At 39.8% G+C, this 21713-nt stretch overlaps 1 protein-coding gene across 1 annotated transcript in view; it reads left to right on the top strand.

Moving 5' to 3' along the window:
* Positions 1-21713, top strand: part of USP43 (ubiquitin specific peptidase 43) — a 65729-nt gene that overhangs the window by 19648 nt on the left and 24368 nt on the right. Inside the window, exons 2-8 of the mRNA XM_056117770.1 lie at positions 2033-2164; positions 5743-5846; positions 8332-8424; positions 11030-11165; positions 15582-15717; positions 17442-17577; positions 19977-20088. Of these exons, the coding sequence (XP_055973745.1) occupies positions 2033-2164; positions 5743-5846; positions 8332-8424; positions 11030-11165; positions 15582-15717; positions 17442-17577; positions 19977-20088 (849 nt within the window). The remainder of the gene's footprint in view (positions 1-2032; positions 2165-5742; positions 5847-8331; positions 8425-11029; positions 11166-15581; positions 15718-17441; positions 17578-19976; positions 20089-21713) is intronic.

Genomic DNA, 21713 nt, shown 5'->3' with positions numbered 1-21713 from the left:
TACATCTACACAATGGAGTACTATGTAGCTGTTAGAAAAGATGAAGTCATGAAATTTACATACAAGTGGTACAATATGGAAAGTATCATGCTAAGCGAAATGAGTCAGAAAGAGAGGGATAGACATAGAAAGATTGCATTCATCTGGGGGATGTAAAGTAACAAAATATGAGATTAATACCCAAGAATAGCTGAGATCAGCACCAGGAGGATTACTCCATAACTTAGAGGCCAGCCGGGTATCCTAGAGGAAAGGGCAGTTCAGATAGAGAAGGGAGCACCAAATAAAGGATGTTTGGAGGATCCTCCCAGGAGGGGAGATGCATGTCGAAAGTAGACTATGGACTGAACATGTTTGCCACTCAATGCCTCTTTTGCAGACCACAACACCCAAAAGGAGAGAGAGAACACGGGATTGCCCTGCCACAGAGACGGGGGGATGGGGGGATGGGGGTGGGAGGGATATTATCCATGGTGGTGGAAAATGGGCACTGGTGGAGGGATGGGTATCTGATCATTGTATAATTGAAACCAAAGCACAAAAATTTGTAAATCTACAACTTTAAAAAAATAAAATAAAATAAAGGGGAAAAAAAAGAAACTTTGGTACATCTACACAATGGAGTACTATGTAGCTGTTAGAAAAGATGAAGTCATGAAATTTATATACAAGTGGTACAACATGGAAAGTATCATGCTAAGCGAAATGAGTCAGAAAGAGAGGGATAGACATAGAAAGATTGCATTCATCTGGGGGATATAAAGTAACAAAATATGAGATTAATACCCAAGAATAGCTGAGGTCAACACCAGGAGGATTACTCCATAGCTTAGAGGCCAGCCGGGCATTCTAGGGGAAAGGGCAGCTCAGATAGAGAAGGGAGCACCAAATAAAGGGTGTTTCGAGGATCCTCCCAGGAGGGGAGATGCATGTTGAAAGTAGACTATGGACTGAACATGTTTGCCACTCAAAGCCTCTTTTGCAGACCACAGCACCCAAAAGGAGAGAGAGAACACAGGGGATTGCCCTGCCACAGAGGCAGGGTGAGATGGGAGGGATGGGGGTGGGAGGGATATTATCCATGATGGTGGAAAATGGGCACTGGTGGAGGGATGGGTATTTGATCATTGTATAATCAAAACCCAAGCACAAAAAAAAAAATTGTAAATCTACAACTGTACCTCATGGTGTTTCACTAAAAATAAAAAAAAAGAAATGGCTTCTTAAATTCTGAGTATATTAGTTAGAAACAGTTAACATTCTCCATGCATGCTATTTGAAGGTATGCTCCATGGTCATTCACAAAGAATGAAACCATGGGAGTGAATGAAACTGGGGGAGAAGGTAGGAACTGTTCGCCTGTGTAGTCATCATAGAGAAATGTACACAAACATAGATAAACATAGATAAACTGAGGCATGACTGATTCTGGGGATCATGTGCCCAAATAATCGCAGCATGAGAGCTTCAGGGAGGACAGAGGGCCATCAGTATAAAAGTCTTTAACAGATAACTCTGTGGGTCTTCAAAGTACAGGACTTAGAGCATTCATCTTTCTGTTGGGTCTTGGGGAAGGGTGCCTTCTCTGCAAAACAGATCTCATGGTACTTGGAGGCTGCCCACAAAACCAGGCTTACATGGACAAGGATGCTTTTCACTCCATCTTATTTCTCTGTTGTCACTCCTGGTCAGGGCTGAATAATGATCACTAGAAGACTGGTTGGGTTGGAGTGATAGCACAAGCAGTAGGTCGTTTGCCTTGCATGTAGCCAGCCCGGCTGAGCCGGGTTTGATTCGTCCACCCCTCTCGGAGAGCCCAGCAAGCTACCAAGAGTATCTCGCCCACACGGCAAAGCCTGGCAAGCTATCTGTGATGTATTCGATATGCCAAACGCAGTAACAAGTCTCAAAATGGAGATGTTACTGGGCCCGCTCGAGCAAATCGATGAACAACGGGAGGACAGTGTTTGTTTGACAGAAGACTGGTTGTTTGAGGGGCCAAACCCACCCTCTGTTTCTTGTCTCTTTTCAGAATGCTGTTTCTAAGTATGGTTCCCAGTTCCAAGGCAATTACCAGCATGATGCCCTGGAATTCTTGCTCTGGTTACTGGATCGTGTGCATAAGGACTTGGAAAACTCACCACAAGGGCCAAGGACCCAGAAGGTATTGGATGTTTTTTGGTTGTTTTTCCTTAAATATTTCCTTCACTCCTTAAAAGTCAATCTTGAAATTTAGATTCTAAAATTTCCGTGACTTCTGCATATAGTGATATTCCTTCTCTTACCTTGTTTTCTCCCCCTGTTTGTTTTAGACAAGGTTTTTTTGTTTTTGTTTTTTGTTTTTTTGTTTTTGGGTCACACCAACCTTGTTTTCAGGTTGAGAAGGTGCATGCATTTTAAAGGACAAGCAGAAGAACAAGATTTGGAACCCTGAGAAGGAGATAGCTTTGGAGTAGGGGTGTCGCAGTAGCAGAAACTTTTTAGTTCTCTCTCCTTGACTCTATCCTAGTGCTGATGATAGTTACTCTGCTTGCGACACAGATTCAAGGCAGGAATATTTTACTTTTGCTCAGATCATGTGATTGTTTCTTGTTTAAGGGAGACAAGATGACTAAAGTGCCTTCCTCTCCTCCCACTAGCTTGGATTCAATGTTCCAAAATAAGTGCTTGTTTCTACCAAAAAGAGAAATGAATCCTGGACCAAAAAAAAATAATGCTAGCATTTTGATAATCTCAAATTTTGCAGTCCAGGCCCAAGGGTTCATCACAAGTGTGAGTGGGGAGGATGTAGGGGGAATAAAAATGTAGGCTAGAAGTGACAGATGAACATTGGTGGAGGGTATTGGGCACTTTGGTGGTGATGGTAACTGTATCAAAGACCATCAATGTTAATATTACCGTAGGCATGTCATTTTAACTACAATAACAAAAAAGTATTTTAAGAAAATATTAGTGTCTATTGTGTATCCTGGCAGACTCCTCCCCAAGAGCCCTACATATTTTCCCTGTTACACAAACCTGCCTGGGGTATGAATCACCCTTCCCGGACCCATTTCCTTCAGCTTTACTGGAACTAGCTGCTCCTGTAACTTAGAAGTATAGACTTAGTCCTGTTCATCTCCTCCTTTTGTCTCTCTGTTTTCTGTATTCATCTATCCGTTTTTTCTATTGGGTTCTCTCTCTTTTTTTCCCCATTTTGTTGATTCAGAATGAAGTTGCAGGAATTGATACACTTAACTGCAAACATTTCGTATACGTTTCTTTGTCTTGGATATGTCCTCCCCTTAATAAAATCTTTAACACACCCAGACATTACCCAAGGTCTTCACCTATGCCTTGCTTCTCTGACACAATGCCTTATTTTTCATTTCTGGAGCTTATGTTCTTTATTTTTTTCCCTTTTTGGGTCATACCCGGAGATACACAGGGGTTACTTCTGGTTCTACACTCAGAAATTACTCCTGGCAGTGCTTGGGGGACCATATCGGATGCTGGGAATTGAACCCAGGTTGGCCGCGTGCAAGGCAAACACCCTACCTGCTGTACTATCGCTCCAGCCCCTAGAGCTTATGTTCTTGATTGAAACATTATTGCCTTCAAGTAACCCCCAAATTGGTTTTTGAAGTTAAACTCTTTCACTCTCTTTATAAGACAAATATATTCACATAGTATATTAATTGATAGTAAATCTGGTATAGCAATATTTCATGACAAAATTAAAAAATAGTCTAAAAAAACTCCTTGAGGAAGTGATAATACATTTTTTAAAAAAATGTTTTAGGGAATTTTATATTCTATTGAATAATTTTACAAATGACTTAGATGCAAGAAATACAGGGATTTTTGCATGGCAGGATCAAACAATTAAGTCAAATGTGTGTTAGAAGGAAGGGAATGCAGGATGAAAATAAAGGAAAGTGACAGAACTGATTGAGAAAACTGAATAATTCATTGAAAGTGGTAGGAGTCTAGACGGTTGGTAGCATTGGGATAAGCAGGAGTCCCAGCTGAGATAGCCCCCAAAGATATCAGGTCCTGGTGTGTGTGTGTGTGTGTGTGTGTGTGTGTGTGTGTGTGTGTGTGTACTGTATATATATAATACACTGTAGCTGGGGGCTGGAGCGAAAGCACAGCAGTAGGGTGTTTGCCTTGTGCGCAGCCAGACTGGCCAAGCCCGGTTCGATTTCTCCACCCTCTTGGAGAGCCCGGCAAGCTACCGAGAGTATCTCGCCTGCACAACAAAGCCTGGCAAGCTCCCCGTGACATATTTGATATGCCAAACACAGTAACAACAAGTCTCATAATGGAGACATTACTGGGTCCACTCGAGCAAATCGATGAACAACGGGAGGACGGTGATACTGTAGCTGTTACCATATTTATAGAGTTTTGGAGTGTGTGATAAAGTTAAGGATCTTGAAATCAGTATCTAATCCAGATGGATATTAGATGCAATTACAGTATCCTTATAAGAAAGTAGAAATAATTAGAGATATAGAACATGTAGATGGAGAGATTTGGAGACACTGGTCTTAGAGACTGGAGTAATGGAGCTGTAAACCGCCTTGAATTCATACATCCAACAGAAATTTGAAGTGGCGAGGAAGAGACTGTCTTGTACAGTTTCTGGAGAGAGAGTATATTTGATGACACCTTGATTTTAGCCCCTACAATATAGATTTTGAATGTCTGTTCTCAAGAACTGTGATAAATATATTGCTGTTATTTTAAGACACCCATGTGTGTGATCTAGTTGTTTAGTTCTTGCTCTTGGAGAACCCAGCAGGCTACCAAGAGTATCTTGCCTGCATGGCAGTCTGGCAAGCTCCCTGTGGTGTATTTGATATGCCAAAACCCAATAATAATGATGGTCTCATTCCCCTGACCCTGAAAGAACCTCCAATGTGGCACTTGCTAAAATCTCAGGGCTAGGCCAAATGGAGACGTTACTACTGCCTGCTCGAGGAAATCGATGAATGGTGGGATAATAGTGATACAGTGATGTGTGTGATCAGCTACAACAGTCACAGGAAACAAAAGGATACACTGTGACTGACATATGAAGTGAAGAGACGCTTCTGAGAATTGTGCTTGAGTGAAGATCATCTCACTGGAAAATATGAATAGGAATGGTTAGCAGTATATGATGGGGCTATTGGCATAGGCGTTTTTGAACTGGCAGCTCAATCTAATGCAGAGTGTTTGGACACGTGATACCCAAGAAGATGGAGAAAAGAATGGAGTAATAGATGTAAAGATACAGTTAAGGCTGGGTAAATGTGTCTGAGTGTTCAAGGTTCATGCTTCAGTTTTCCATCACCATCCTCTCTCTTAAGGGGAATTTCAGAAGTTAAGGAATTGAAGGGCTGGAGCGATAGCACAGCGGGTAGGGCGTTCGCCTTACAAGCGGCCAACATGGCCGACCCGAGTTCCATTCCTCCGCCCCTCTCGGAGAGCCCGGCAAGCTACCAAGAGTATTCGGTATGCCAGACACAGTAACAACAAAGTCTCCAATGGAGACGTAACTGGGCCCGCTCAAGCAAATCGACGATCAACGGGAGGGCCTTTATTATTATTTATTAAGGAATTGAAGGAGGAGGGGATTATGTAGTTTTCAGGTTCTGTAGAAATAGGCCCAGAAAAATATATGAGCTAGAAGGAAGCCTTCCGAAACTCCCTGATCTGGAATCTGTAAAATGACAGAAGATTTATGATAATTTTTCTTTGTTTTATTTGTTGCAGCTTCATCGCAAAGCTAGTAAAACTTCTGAGAACTGTGTGTCACCATCTACTCAGCTTTCTTTAGGCCAAAGCTTTGTACAAAGCCACTTTCAAGCACAATATAGGTAAGAATATTGGTAAGATGTGGATGTGTTTAGAATGTATTGACTAGGGTTCAGCAAGCTTGCATGCAGGTTACCAGTCTTCTATTACCAGTTTTGGCCTGAGATTACAAAACAACAGAACTGCAATCTTCCTTTATTCATTAAAATTCCAATTAACAACTCATTACTTATCTGATCTGTAATTTTTTGCTTTTCTATTTACCTAGTTCTGGGTCTTCTATCTTCCTCTGAAGGAGGAGTTAAAGTGAGGACAGTTTTTATGGTGGTGGGAATTGAACCCAGGTCTTATTCATGCAAGGTATGTACTTTACTGCCGACCCTCCTCCCCTCCCCCATTCCCTTTCTCTGCAGTCAAGGAGCCCAGTTTATTTATGTACTTATTTCTATTTATTTTTATTGTGATGAGAATTGAATCCAAGACCTCATACATATATGGCAAGTGCTCTACCACAGAAACACATTTATGCCTCCTACGGAATTGTTTTAACATTATTTTGCATATATATCACATATATAATACATATAGGATATACATACATATGTAATATATATATATACAAGGTCACATTATATGTCCTTATGTGTCCTTATATAAGGATATATATCACATAATATAAATTACACATAAATAATCCATTATATATAACATATAATATTGTAATAATGTAATATATATTACATGTAATCACATGAAAGTATACATACCTTTCCACCCTTTCTTTCGGGAGAGAGGTGTTTGCCACGTACAGCAGTGTTCAGGGATCACTTCTGTCAGTTCTTGGGAAGGACTCTGTATCGCTAGTGATCAAAACAGGTTTGCCAGATAAAAGGCAACTTAAACTCTGTACTCTCTCTAAGGTCCTCTTTTGGCTTTTATATGTTTCAGGAATCAGATCAGGGCCAGTAGCATGCAAGGCAAACACCTTCTCTACCCCTGTACAATCTCTCTGTCCTACCGTGGGAGCTTTTAAAATCTAATCTCCTCCTCTGCCCACTCTTTTTAAACCCTTCTCCTTTCCTCTAGGAGTCTGGTCTATTTAATTTTGCTTTTTTAAAAAAAATAAAAGCTTTTCATGTGATTTTTAGGGCACAGAGCGACTGAGTGAAAGGGTCATAGACAGTCCTGAGGGCCATAAGTAGTCCAACTTGTATGTTGGTATACTGTGTTTCTATTCAGAGGGACTAATAGCTGTGATTAAGCAACTTTTCTTATTTAAAAGAAGTTGAAGTGAAAGTTATATAGCATATAATTAATTATTTTAAAGTGTAGGATCCAGTAGCATGTATATTCTCAACTTTGTGCAGTTACATCTCTGGGTAATTTGGAACATTTCATTAGCCCAAAAGCACTAGTACCGTCCAGCACCTAGAAGCAACCATTGCTTTCTGTTTCTAAGGCCTTTTTGATTCTGGAAGTTTCATAGAAGTGGAATGAAATCATATTCAATCATATAGATGAAATCATAAAGTGATTTCTTTCACTTAGCATGTTTAGAAGGGTCATCCACATATCTTGTGTAAGGACTTCATTCTTTATAAACTAAATATAATTCATTGTATAACTCTAATGACAAGTGCATATTTAGGTTTCTTGTTTTGGGGGCCACACCTAGTGGTCCTCAGGGCTTATCCTAGCCATGCACTCAGGGGTTACTCCTGGTGGTACTTGGGGGACCATATGGGGTGCCAGGGATTGAGTCTGAATCACCTGTATGCAAGGCAAGTACCTTACCTCTTCTACTATCACTCCAACCTTTTTGAATTTTTGACTTTTTGAGGAGGGGCTGGCTCAGGCCCAGGGACATAACACACCGCCAGGCCCCCTCTCGGCTCAGGCTGTGACCCTACCGCCTGGGGCAGGGCATGGACGCCAGTGGGCTCTGGCCTGGCCGGGCCGGGCTGGGCTGGGGCGTGAGGGCACGGGGGGCTGGAGCGATAGCACAGCGGGTAGGGCGTTCGCCTTACACACGGCCAACATGGCCGACCCGAGTTCGATTCCTCCACCCCTCTCGGAGAACCCGGCAAGCTGCCGAGAGTATTCGATATGCCAGACACAGTAACAACAAAGTCTCCAATGGAGACGTTACTGGGCCCGCTCGAGCAAATCGACGATCAACGGGAGGGACTTTTTGAGGAACTTTCTCACTTTTTGAGGAACCGCCAAGATACCGCATTGTTTAATCCACTGATCCACTGAGGAATATTTTTCACCCCTTAGCTATTGTGAATAATATTCCTGTTAACATTTTTTGTTTACATATTTATTCTGAGAACCTGTTTCAGTTTTCTTTTTTATGCTCAACGTGGTTCTTATTTTAAAAAATTTATTATGGTTCAGGTAATAGGTTTATGCTAATGTTTTAAGTTTATAGTTTTTGCATATATACAGGATATACAGGAATGGGATTGTAGTAAGTCTGTATATAATATCTTCAGGAAGTGGTGCATGGTCAAAATCACTTGGCATTTGTCCTTGTCCTCACAGATCTTCCTTGACCTGTCCCCACTGCTTGAAGCAGAGCAACACCTTTGATCCTTTCTTGTGTGTGTCACTCCCCATCCCCCTGCGCCAGACGAGGTAAGCGAATGTCATGTCTAGTTAACTCATTGGGAAACTTCTGGCATTGCATCTTCAACTTTCTCTCATTTCTCACCCAGCATTTCTCTATAATTCAATTAATGGCTGGATGTTTTCCCATTATTAATGTGTAAAGATAAAAGTTTGCTGTGTCCCTTCTTTAGATGAAAAAGAAATTACAAACTATGTGTTTTAGTAATTCAACACAATTGCTGGATTTAGGACTTTCTCCCATTCAGAAGCTGGTAGGGTTCTGTCTTGATACTCAGTAGGACAAGAAGGGACAAACATAAAAAACAAAATTGAATAAAACCTATTGCTACATAAATAATAAATATATCTATTGCTAAAATAAATTTATTGCTAAAAAAATAAAAGTTGCTTTTCACAGCTTTATTTCCAATTAAAAATTTTCCTTTGAGCTCGATGCCTCTTTTGCAGGCCACAGCACCCAAAAGGAGAGAGAGAACAAAAGGGAATGCCCTGCCACAGAGGCAGGGTGGGATGTGGGGGATGAGAGGGGTGGGAGGGATACTGAGATTAGTGGAGGTGGAGAATGGGCACTGGTGGAGGGATGGGCACTCGATAATTGTACAACGGAAACCCAAGCACAAAAATTTGTAAGTCTACAACTGTACCTCATGGTGTTTCACTAATAAAATATATATATGTATATATATATCTGTATATCTGAATGTGTTTCAAGATGTGTATCAATTTTTGTAATATTCTTTTTTCCTGTGAGACTAGTTAATATTATGTAACTTACTTTTAATAAAATTATATCAATCTCAAAAAAAAATTTTCCTTAAAGGGGCTGGAGCAATAATAGCACAGCGGGTAGGGCATTTGCCTTGCACGTGGCTGACCCGAGTTCGATTCCCAGCATCCCATAGGGTACCTCGAACACCACCAGGAGTAATTCCTGAGTGCAGAGCCAGAAGTAACCCCTGTGCTTGACCGGGTGTGACCCAAAAAGAAAAAAATATTTTTCCTTAAAGAGGATCTCTGACAACTGGGAGCCATCTGGTGACAATGAGCCTCAAGTACTTGCCAAGCAGACCACAAATGAAAATCCTATAATTGGAGACCATAGTGTGAGACTAGGAGCCAACCAGTAGGAAGTGGCCCTACTGGAAGGAAACAGAAGAGGACAACAGAAAAAATGTGGAGACAGTCTAGAAAAGAGATTTTTTTAAAGAGCAAAGATAAAAGGAAAGCTTTGTTGAAGATGAGAAGAGAATAAAGAGGTGGTTTAGATAGGGTTGGGTAGCAGAGCTGGACTCTACTGAACGACCTGGTACAAGTTTCTTAGAAACTCAGATCTTAATAGTGACTACGAAGGAAGTCACTTTGCCAGAGTCAGTGCCATGAAATTTTAGTCAATCCCTTCAATAACATTGGATGAATGTATTTCTTTGTTGTATTCTCCACTGTCTTAAGGATCATTGATCCTGCTCTCTACCTGTTGACATCCTTCATCTTTAGAATATCCCTCAATCCTTGCCTTACTTGTCAATTAAATCCCTCTTTCTACTCTGAATTGTACTACTTATTATCTTTGCCACAAGTATAATGTTAACTTGTTCTATTAACTGTGACACCATTAGGTTATGTCTGTTAATAGATGTGAGCTAAGGCCACTGGCTTCATGCAACATAGTATAGTGGTTAGAACCATTGATTTTAATTTTTAATTTTTTGTTTTTTTGGTTACACTGGCTATATGTTTAGGGCTTACTTCTGGCTCTGTGTTCCGGGGTCACTCATAGCAGGACCCAGGGGACCATATCTAGTTCTGGGAATTGAACCCAGATTTGTTGCCTGTAAGACAAGCTCCTTACCTGCTGTACTAGCACTCCAGTCCAGTTGTCAAGCCATATCGTCCTGTTTCTAGCACCATCTTTTAAAATAGCTATGTGGATTTGGATAATTAATATTGCAGCATGTTATAGGAGCTGAAAAAATTGATGCTAATGAGCATGGTTGGAAGGAGAATCAGAGAACATAGCCACAGAGGTTGGAAGACAGAAAATCTGTGTCCCAATAATGGAAAAATTTCATTAAGAACATTATTGATAGTGTTGAACTCTACAGAAGGACCAAGACCTCTACTATTATCAAACTTAAAAGTTTGTGTGCCCCCTGCCCCGCTAGATGATCTGTTTGATAATATCCCTGTGTTCATAGATCAATGTGCTCATTCTTAATCAAATAGGTTTTTTTTTTTTTGCTCTTTGGGTCACACCCGGCATTGCACAGGGGTTACTCCTGGCTCATGCACTCAGGAATTACTCCTGGTGGTGCACGGGGGACCATATGGGATGCTGGGAATCAAACCTGGGTCAGCTGCGTGCAAGGCAGACGCCCTATCCATTGTGCTATCATTCTAGCCCCATAGTTTTTATTATTAACTCTGGAAAAGCATTTATGAGAGACTTTTGGAGATTTGACTCTCCACCTGCCACCCTGGTGACAGTGTATTTTAAAGTATAGTAATTTACCAGTTTGCGGAGATTATTTCAAAGGTTGAACGTAACTCAAGTGTCAATGGCATTGGACAGTTCATGTTGGTTCTTTAAGGATTTGGCCTCCTTATTTTCCAGATTCTTGAGTATCACCTTGGTGTTTCCTTCTAAGAGCCAGAAGTTCCTGCGGGTTGGCCTGGCTGTGCCCATCCTCAGCACAGTGGCGGCCTTGAGGAGGATGGTCGCAGAGGAAGGCGGAGTCCCTGCTCATGAGGTGTGATGTCGGGGTTGCACTCTTCACTGGGTGACAGCAGCTCACAGAGCCAGGTTCTCTGGGCTGTTCAAGCATTCTGCTTTCCAGGTGGCTCTAGCATGACTCACAAGTTTCTACTTGATTAATGATTCCTGGTGTCTCTGACGACTTTCACTGCATCACAGTAACCAAAAGGGATGTCACCATTGTTTTTTAAGAGGAGAGTAATTATAATTGCAATAATTCTAACAAAAGCTACCCTTCAGTAGTGCTTTCCAAGTGTGGGCACCAATCTATAAACTATATATTCATAGCCAACTTAATCCTTATAACCATTCTATGAAATAGACATTATAGTTATTTTACCAACAGAGAATGGTAACTGAAAGGCTAAATAACTTGCCCAAGCTCACAAAGCTGTTAAGTTGAATCAGGATTTGACTCAGGTAATTTAACATCCAAAGCCTGAGTCACTGCTTTTATTTTCACTCCTGGGAAGATAATCCAAAACTGAATGGATATGAGGATCTACTGAGAGAACCCCCGCACGGCAGAGCATGGCAAGCTCCCTGTGGCATATTCGATATGCTGAAAACAGTAACAACAGGTCTCACAATGGAGATGTTACTGGTGCCCGCTCGAGCAAATCGATGAACAGCCCGAGGACAGTGCAGTGCTACTGAGAGAACTGAAAATATATAGCATGAAAAAGGAGATTTAGGGGAGAGATGACTATTCTACTTTATTCTTCACCCACCCTTTTAAAAAAGTGGTCTTGGTAAAGAGATTGCATTCACTGTGATTTGGGGGTAATAGTTAGAAGCAGTGGACCCCACAAAAGGGCAAGGTACAGGTGATGGTGAAAAGCAATATGGCTTGGAATAGGCTTTTTATTTTCTGACCTTGGTTCTAGTTTTCTAACTGACTAATTCTTTGCAGTCCTTTAACTGTAAAATGGAGACTTTTTGCTCCTTTATGATCATAAGGGATTTTTTTCAAATTTAGAAATACTTTGATCTTTTTGTTCAGAAGTAACAGATACAAAATAAAGTGTACACATCTTATTGCTTTATTTTGTTGAATTTTCACATGATTTCAGGAGGCTTTTATTGCCTCCTGGCCTCCTTTCTACCCAACTCTAATCAATCTCTCGGACATTTATCACACTTTTTTAAACTTTTGGGCTTGGCTCACTCCTGGTCCTGTGCTCAGGGATCACTCTGGTGGGGATTGAGGAACTATATGCAGTTCCAGAGATTGAACCTGGGTGAGCTGCATGTAAGGTAATATCCCTACCCACTGTACTTAATTGCTTTGGTCTCTGTAGCCATTAATGTGAGGATATCAAATGAGAGAATTGGGTGTCATTGTAACTGAAGTGCTTTGTGGGGATCTCCTAACAGTGGGAGATAGAGACAAGATAGTGGGTGGGGGATCTAAGGTAAAAATATGACAGCAATAAAGATCAAAAGGAAGAAGTTTGAGAGAGGTACACTTCAATTAATTAATAGACGTAAGGAATTTCTAGGGATTTGCAAAGCTTGGTATTTTTGTTCCAATGAACAGGGATCTTTTGAGACCTCTAAGTTCATAGATGGGACCTGTGCATCCATCAGGAAGGGGTACCTGGTGATTCCTGATGATTCCAATGCACCCAATGAATGATGACTGATGTGACCAGTAGACAGTTTTATTCAGGGTAAGCAGTGATTTATATAGAGACAAAAGGAATGTAGTATATGCAGGGTGAGGTTGTGTAGTGAGAGGGAGACAAAAGGGGAAATTAATGGTTCTGTGGCTACATGCAGCTTCAAGGGACACATACTTAGAGGGTTTCTACCCTCTCTGAACAGGAACAAAGCTTATTCTCCTTAAAGATTTCATGCAGCAAAGGCAACTCTTGTCCTCAAGTCTGACCAATGGTATATTACTAATTTATACTTTTGTCCAGGAAACATGATCCCCTGGTGTCAGTCTGTCCCCATCACTTGAATCAGTGCTCTGAGACCACTGCCTTTGTGTTCCTGGAGCACTCTCACAGGTTAACCAGTCCAGATGGGAGCCTCGTCAGTGGGAGCCCCGACAGGAACATAGACTAGAATTCAAATTTTTTCTTTATATAAGAGCTGAGATAGAAACATACATGCATGATAGATAGTCACTACATCCTAGACCCTTTTTTGATATTTTAATTGCCAAGAGTATCTGTTTATATTGTTTATGATCATGTATTTTTAATGAATTTGTGTCATTTTATATTTTTTTATTTACAATATATTTCCTCCCCCATTCCTTTGCTATTTTTTGGTGGTTTTTGTTGGGGGGAGTGTTGTTTGTTTGCTTTTGGGTCATACCCAGTGATGCTCAGGACTTATTCTTGGCTCTCTGTTCCAGAATGACTTCTGGCAGTGCTTAAGGAACCATTTGCAGGACTGGAACTGACCCAGGGTCACCTACATGCAGTGCAAGCACCTTAATCCCTGTGCTATCTCTCTGGCCTGCTATTGTTTTTTTAAGTTTCTTTTTTCCCCCTTCTTGTTACCTGTTTATTTGTTTGCTTTTAGTTGTTAGCACTATAAAGTTAACATAATTAATTGGCGGCCTTATGTTAATCTTTCCAAATAGATATATAGCACTATAGACTATAGCACTGTCATTCTGTTGTTTATCAATTTTCTTGAGCAGGCAACAGTAACGTCTCCATTGTGAGACTTGTACTGTTTTTGGCATATGGAATACACCATGGGGAGCTTGCCAGGCTCTGCCACACGGGCGGGATACTCTCAGTAGCTTGCCGGGCTCTCAGAGAGGGACGGAGGAATCGAACCCAGGTCAGCTGCATGCAAGGCAAATGCCCTACCTGCTGTGCTATCACTTCAGTCCAGTCTTTCCAATTACTCAAGGATATTTTTATGCTTTAAATTCCTATGTACTTTTTTTGATTCCTATGTACCTTTATGGGCTTTATAGATGGATTTTATAGTACTGTATGTTTTAGGTTGGGGATGCTCCCAACTGGTGCCCCAGCCACTCCTAGTTATGTTTTGCCAACTTTGCCAACTTTGTTGAGTGTGAGGGCCAGAGGTTATGGTGGTTCTTGACTGCTGAGGACCCACAAGGTCACCCTGTAGGTGCTCAACGACCTCCAGGGCTCTACCTGGCCATACTTGGGATGTCATGTGGTACCTGAGATTGACCCTGAGATCCGTCCCAGATCACATGCATGCCAGGCGTGCCCCTAGCTGCTATACCATGTCCAGGCTCCATATGGAGTATTTTAATCCTTTTCTTTCCTTCTCCCTGGCTGTAGTAGTAGTCATAGTTTTGTTATTATAGATTTACACAGTCAACAGGTGCTTATATTTATCAGCACTTACCATTTTCTATGGTTTACTATATTTCCTTACAACTCATTTTCCTTTTAGATTTGGTGTTTTGTTGTTGTTGTAATTTAAACTTGAAATGATTTTTTTTTTCACTTTGGCCCACACCTGGCAGTTTTCCAGGGTATTCCTAACCGTGGGTCCCAGCATGCAAAGCAGGTGCTCAGGCCTGTTGAGCCACGTCTCTGACCCTGAAATAGGGAATTTACAAGAGGATCTCCCAATCTCTCTTCTACGGGGCATATATGTGGAGATGTTGATTTCTTTAGTCCTTGAGACATTAACAAAGGAAAGCATTATTTTTAGGTAACCACTTCACTGCAAAGCCGTTTTCTTACTCAGTATAAAAAATAGTCTCCATGTATGACAGATACAAATATGAAAAATATTGACAATACTGATTTAAGTTCTTTCAGTGAAGCTTGTTTCTTACTGGTAAGCATGCCCAGGTTTTATTCGTAGTGCACTTCATGTTTGTATTGTTATTTTAATTTTGTGATATTTCAGTCATTATTTTGAGCCTCCCAGGCAGTGCTCAGAGGACCTGGGGTCCTCTGTAGGAAAACTTGGCCAACTGGGTTGAGTAGTAGAATACTCAAGCCTGGAATGTGGCATTGTTCAGGTCTTGTGTGCTGGGAGCTACCTGGTGATGATGGGAGGTAGAGTGTCATGTAGTACTAAGGATTGAATTTGGGTCCCCACTCCTGAAAAACATTTGCTCCTGACCTCAATCCCATATTTTAGTCTCACATGATCTTTCATCTCAGCATAATGTTTTAGATTTTCAGTTTCCTTCCCCCAGTTGTTGTGGGTGAGATATTTATGGTCAGTCTGTTATAACTACTGCCTTTTATTTTTAAAAATAAGTTATAGACTGGAGATTGGCTTATTGTTAGAACCATTGCTTTGCATATGTGAAGCCTTGAGTTTGATCTCTGGCACAAAACGAAGGGGGAAAAAGTATTTATTCAAATACTTTTAACCTCTTATCTCTCTTTTTTTAATTACATTCTGTTTTGGAAATTATGAGGCAAAATGATCTTTCTTATTTCAGGTAATCTTGGTTGAACTGTGTTCCACTGGACTCCAGAGATCTTTCTTTGATGAGGATGACCTGAATACTATTTCTGAAGGAGATAGTGTGTATGCTTTCCAGACCTCTCTACCACCTGTCCAGGAGATAACTTCAGGTACAGTGGTGTTTTTCATAATTTTACTTGGATATTATGTATATGGGCTTGAGAGAATTTCATTAGGTATGTGTAAAGCATTAGACATAATAGTTTTAACATTTAGAATGGTTGGGCTTACTTTCTGTGAAAATATATTTAATATATAAGTATTTGTTATTAAAACTTATTCTACTGTTACAGGGATTCTCAAAACCCTCATGATTATCAGAATTGGTTGAAGGGTTCATTAAAGAGTTCTGCATCCCCCTTCCCTACTTAAAAGTTTTTGGCTCAGGGGCTGGAACAATAGCACAACAGATAGGGCATTTGCTTTGCAAGTGGCCAACCCATATGGTCCCCTGAGCACTGCCAGGAGTAATTCCTCAGTGCATGAGCCAGGAGTAACCCCTGTGCAAAGCCTGTTGTGATCCAAAAGGCCAAAAAAAAAAAAGCTTCTGACTCAGTTTCATGGGGCCAAGAATTTGTATGTCTTACAATTTTCTATATGATTCTAATGACACTGGTTCTGAATCCCTCTTTGAGAATTACTATTCAGAATAGGTTCTGCAAGATACATAGCTCCGTAGCAGGACCCTTGCATTATGTGTCTTAATTCTGGGTTCTGTCCATGGTACCACAAAAACAAAGAACAGTATAGAAAAGATGCTGAGGTCATCTTTATCTTCCTCAGTCTTATAGTTTAGTATGTACCTGAGAAAAAATTTTACAAATTGGACAAGTAGATCGTCAAAACAATTATTAAGTGAGTTTTTCTAATAGTCTTACTTTCTCTTTTTCGATTTTCCTAAACTTTTTGATATGTCTGTATTCATTTTGATCCAATTAGCCTGTCAAGAAGGGATCATATTTAGAAGTTGCTGTGCCTGTGGGAACATAGACCCCAGATGAATACTGGGCCATTACTCTGTCAGGTGCAGTCTCGGGGAACCAGAACTGTTGTTCAGAGTCTATAGAAAATCTGGGCATGGAATCTGGAACAGGATATCGTCTGGTTCAGTTATATTATAACATCATGAAACACGTTCCAGTTTCAAAGTCTATCATAGAGGATACGTCAGTGCCTTCAAAGTCACATTTAGGAATTTTTGAAGATTCATGATATGCAATTCCTTTGCTTCCTCAGTGGAAAGAGTCTTATCATCTCTGTGTACTTCTTACATTGGTATTCGAAGATAGTGGATCCTTTAGTCTGTGATCAAAGCTTCTAAGCAATCAAAATAATACAGGAATATTTTTCAAATTGGTGTTATAAAGTGTTTATTAAAATCCCTTTCCTTTGTCCAGGGCTTGAGCCTATTTTGCATGGGCAGGACCCAGTTTAATCTCCAGAAGCACGTTGTTCCCTGAGCACTGCCCCATGGCCTGGGTGATCCCGAGGCCACAAGACCCAGCAGCACCAGACCTTTGTGCACTTGCATTGGTTCGCCTGACCATTTGGCCAGGAGTATCCACAAGGTGCTCTCCCTAACCAAATGAACAAACAAACAAACAAAAACTGTTGCCATCTATTATTTTAAAACCATTGGTTGACCACAGTGAAAAACTCACTACCATGACCTGTTAGATTTCTACCATCTAGCAACTGGCATATTTCACTAAAGTGATCTAGCATTTCCCGGTAGTAGTAAATAGATGCCCGGTGAGAAAGAAGGACTGAAGAAATCAGGATTCTCAATAGTGAAACAGTTTCTTTGTGAATGCAAATACTATTTTCTCTCCAGTTCAGCCATCTAGTCTACCTCTCTCCCCGTGTATGGTCACCTGTGAAGGTCAGCAGTTGTCCATGCCTACCTATAGCAAGAATAAGGTGCTCATCCTCTTCTGTAACCTGGTGGGGTCAGGGCAACTGGCTACCAGGTATGTCTAACTTCACACTTCCTTTTAATATTTTTAGATTTTTAGATAAATGTGCTTGGAATTTTGCCTAGAATAATTCTAATTTGATAAAAATTAAATATCAATTTTCAAGATTTATCAACTAAATATGGGGTATAGTGTACTTTATGATTATGAATATTAGAATGACTAATCATCCTTAACATTAGAAATTTTGCTATTAAAATTTTAGTATAAATTATCATTATCCTTACTGCTATAATTATACTGTGTTATAAGTCTTGGGCAGTGCAATAAGAGAAGAAAAATCAAACTGTAAGAGAAGAGAAGATAAAACTATCACTGTTTGCAGATTATATTGTCTGCCCAGAGAATCAGGAACTGTAAGATTACTTGAAAGAATTTTGGAAAGTTACGGGTTACATAAAAAATGTACAAAACAGATGGTTCACTTATGTAGTCTAAAAATTCTTAAAAGGTATAACTCCAAACAAGTATTTTATATAATCCTTTTGGAGGGGTGCTCAGAGGTCGGAGTCACTTCCATCACCACTGAGGGTTTACTCCTTGCTCTGTGTTCAAGGGATCACTCCTAGTGTTGCTCAGGGACCATCTGTGGTGATGGGAAATTGCTTATAAGTCAAGCACTTTACTCCTAGTATTATCTCTTGGGTCAAATCAAAGCATTTTACATTGGCAAAATATTTATAAAATTTATCTAGAACAAAAAACTGGGAAGAATAGCCAGAAATATTGAAAGAAGGAAAAAAGAGGAAAGAATTATTCTGTGAAAATAGGAAAAAAATCATAATTATTAAAGTGTTATGATATAGCAGAAGACTATACAATTAAATCACTGAGGCATAATAGCCCAAAATAATCACTATATGGTAAAAATGGCATGTTCTATAAATAAGTCTCAGTCATTTAATTTTTTTTAAATAGTATATAATTATTTTTTATTCTTGTCTTAAATTCACATGTGCAAGATCTAGATTAGGCACGTAATATACAAAATTATAAAATAACTTAAAGGTGATACAGGGGAATTTTCTGTCTTTGGGTGAGTGGCTATTTTATTTATTTTTTATTTTGGGGTTGTACACATGTGTTCAGGGACCACCTCTGGTAGTGTTTGAGGGACCATATGTGGTACAGAAGATCAAACCAGATGGAGAGAGGGCCATCTTCAAGCAAGACAAGACCTTGACCCCTGTACTGTCTCTAAGACAAGGGACTAAAGGAAAATACAGTGCTTAAAAAAACAATTATATTATAAACTAAATGCAAATTTGAAAGATAAAGCACAAAAATTTACATCGTGTAATAAGTAATCATATAAAATGGAGATCTTTGGGCCAGGGGAATAGCTCCAAAGACTAATACACGTGTTTTTTCTGTTGGGGCCATGAGAATCCCCAGTATTGCATGAGCTTTGAGTAATGCCTGAATACCACCAGGTATGCCCCTTGCCAAAACAACAACAAAAAATTTAAGAACTAGCTCTCAGATAGTGATAAAAATATTCCTTTAGTAAAATGCATTATAGAAATGAGTAGTAGGTTAGAAATATAAGAAGAATAAGATGAAATATTAAATTTTTTGTGTGTTTTATTTGGATGTCCAGGTGTATGTGTCATTTTAAGCACAGATTAATTAAAAGTTGAAAGAAACCTAAATATTTATAATAATAGAGGATAATTATTATTTGATGATATAATATTATAGATATTATTTAATATTATCTATATTATTAGGAATAATATCCTATTATTTATCAAATCTATCCATTATTTCAGTGAATCTACAGTGCCCTTGCCTTTTCAAACACATTGCTTCATACTTGTGTTTGAGCAAAGTTTATTCAAGTTTTGTATTTTCACCTTATTGATTACTTTGACAACTCTATGTGGTCTGGTCATGGAACAATCAGTGGTCAATGACTTGCCCATTTTACCTAGAGGTAGAGCTGAAACTGATAGCCACATCCTGTGTTTGTGGCACTTCAAATTTACTCTAGTTTGGGTTTAGAATACATTCCAATTATGAGGATATTCAGGATGCACAAAAGCATCAGTTCTCAACTGGATGGCATTCTGTGGCTTTATCCCTTGGAGCATTCCTCTGGTCCCAGGTTTTCTAGTCAGATTTCTATTGAAAGGACGAGTTTTTAAGCCAGCTAATCATTTGGGGCCATTTGTTGTCATTACAATGTCTCACTTTGCCTTATATCAGTGGGCTTATGTTTACACTAAAATGCCTTTCTTTTCAGTGAGCTTCTCTGACGGGAAATTCTGTTGTGCTTGTTGCTTAATTCCTAGCCAGTGCAGTGAGTTCATGGGTTAATGAAACACTCACGACTGTCAGGTATTGCTGGCTTTTTATTTGATCAAACATCTTGATTTCCTTGAACTTTTCAGATTCGGTCCACCTTTCCTGATAAGGGAAGACAGAGCCATCTCTTGGGCCCAGCTCCAACAGCGCATTCTTAGCAAGGTCCATCCTCTCATGAAGAGTAAGGCCTCTGTACAGGTGAATGTTTGTATGCAGGGAATGCCCAGGGGTGGGAGGTAGGTGAATGGTGGGAAGGGGAATAGGAATCTAAGGATGGTTCAGGAGAGACAAGAATGTGAAGTAAAAGAGGCTCTGGAGACAGTAGAAAGAAGTCGGCTCATGTGGGAAGTTCTGAATTCAGTCCAGAGCACCATGTGGCTGCTACAGCCCCGGTAACTCCAGTATCCCACTGGGAAGGCACTGATATAAAAAAAATAAAATTACTGTTAACGAAACTATTTTCATTGTTGTATAATATTTATACCATTGTATAAAATAGCTTTTGTTTATATACAAGGAAATAACAATTTAATGGTCTATGCTGTTCACTCTTTGCATACATTAAAATATACGTGGCTTTCATGTCTACCTGGGCTGGAGCGATAGCACAGAGGTAGGGCATTTGCCTTGCGTGCAGCCAGCCCGGCCGAGCCAGGTTCGATTCCTCTACCCCTCTCAGAGAGCCCAGCAAGCTACCGAGAGTATCTCGCCCATGCAGCAAAGCCTGGCAAGCTACCCGTGGCGTATTCGATATGCCAACCACAGTAACAATTGTCACAATGGAGACGTTACTGGGCCCGCTCGAGCAAAATTGATAAACAACAGGAGGACAGTGTTTGTTTTTTGACAGTTTTCATGTCTTCCTAGGACAGACCATGTAGAATTTTTTTAGTATCAGATTCTTTTAACTTCCCCCTCCCAGCCCAACTTTTGTCTTAGGAAGAATTTTTACTAGAAGATGAACCAAATTTATTTTCTAGGTCATTTCCTTGCAGGCAGTTCTTTTCTTTCCTGTCAGAGAAAATCATATATTCAATTCACGTTTTATACCAACTAACATTCTGTTGAAGTCCTTCTGTACATGTGTTTCAGCTTTATCCCTAAAAGAATTGCTTTTTGAACTGCCTAGGAATCCAAGTTAGAAACTATAACTTTTCTTAACTGAGTCAGGAATTCAAGTCATATTCTCCAAACCTGTGCTCCTGATTATTGAAAGTGGATGAAACTTCTGCCATGGAAGCATTTAACTTAGCTGACCTCATTTTAATATTAAATTTGTATGTATATTTGCCTTTGCCCTTTTAAAGCTATTTAAAATAAATTTTTACATGTGTTTGTGTGTCTGTAGGTGTGTGGTGTACTGGGGTACTAGGGATTGAGGACAGAGTCTCATTTACGGCAAAGCAAGTAGTGTACCACTGAGTTATGTGACATAATCTCATTTTAATTTAAGCAACCAGTCAGACAGTGGTGCTTGCAACCTCTAACTTGACTATGGATGCTGTTTATATATATATATATATATATGTATATATATGTGTGTGTGTGTGTATACACATACATATGTATATATGTTTATGTATGGTTGAACATGACTCTGTAAGAATAATGTCTCCTGAATGGTTATGAAAGTTCTCAGTTTAGCTCACATTTTTACATTTTAACTTTTTTAACTTTAATGCTATATTATATAATGCCTCACTATGCTGTCAATTTAGAAAGAACTTATTCAGAATCAAACACTGAACTGATTAAAAATAGTGAGCATATCAAGATTTTAAAAAAATTTCCCTACTCAAAAGAGATTACAGAAAATAAATGTC

The sequence above is a fragment of the Sorex fumeus genome, unplaced genomic scaffold (assembly GCF_029834395.1).
Source record: "Sorex fumeus unplaced genomic scaffold, SorFum_2.1 ptg000036l, whole genome shotgun sequence".
NCBI lineage: Eukaryota > Metazoa > Chordata > Mammalia > Eulipotyphla > Soricidae > Sorex > Sorex fumeus.
The sequence above is the reverse complement of the archived record's forward strand: the minus strand, read 5'-3'. Positions and strand labels throughout refer to the sequence as shown.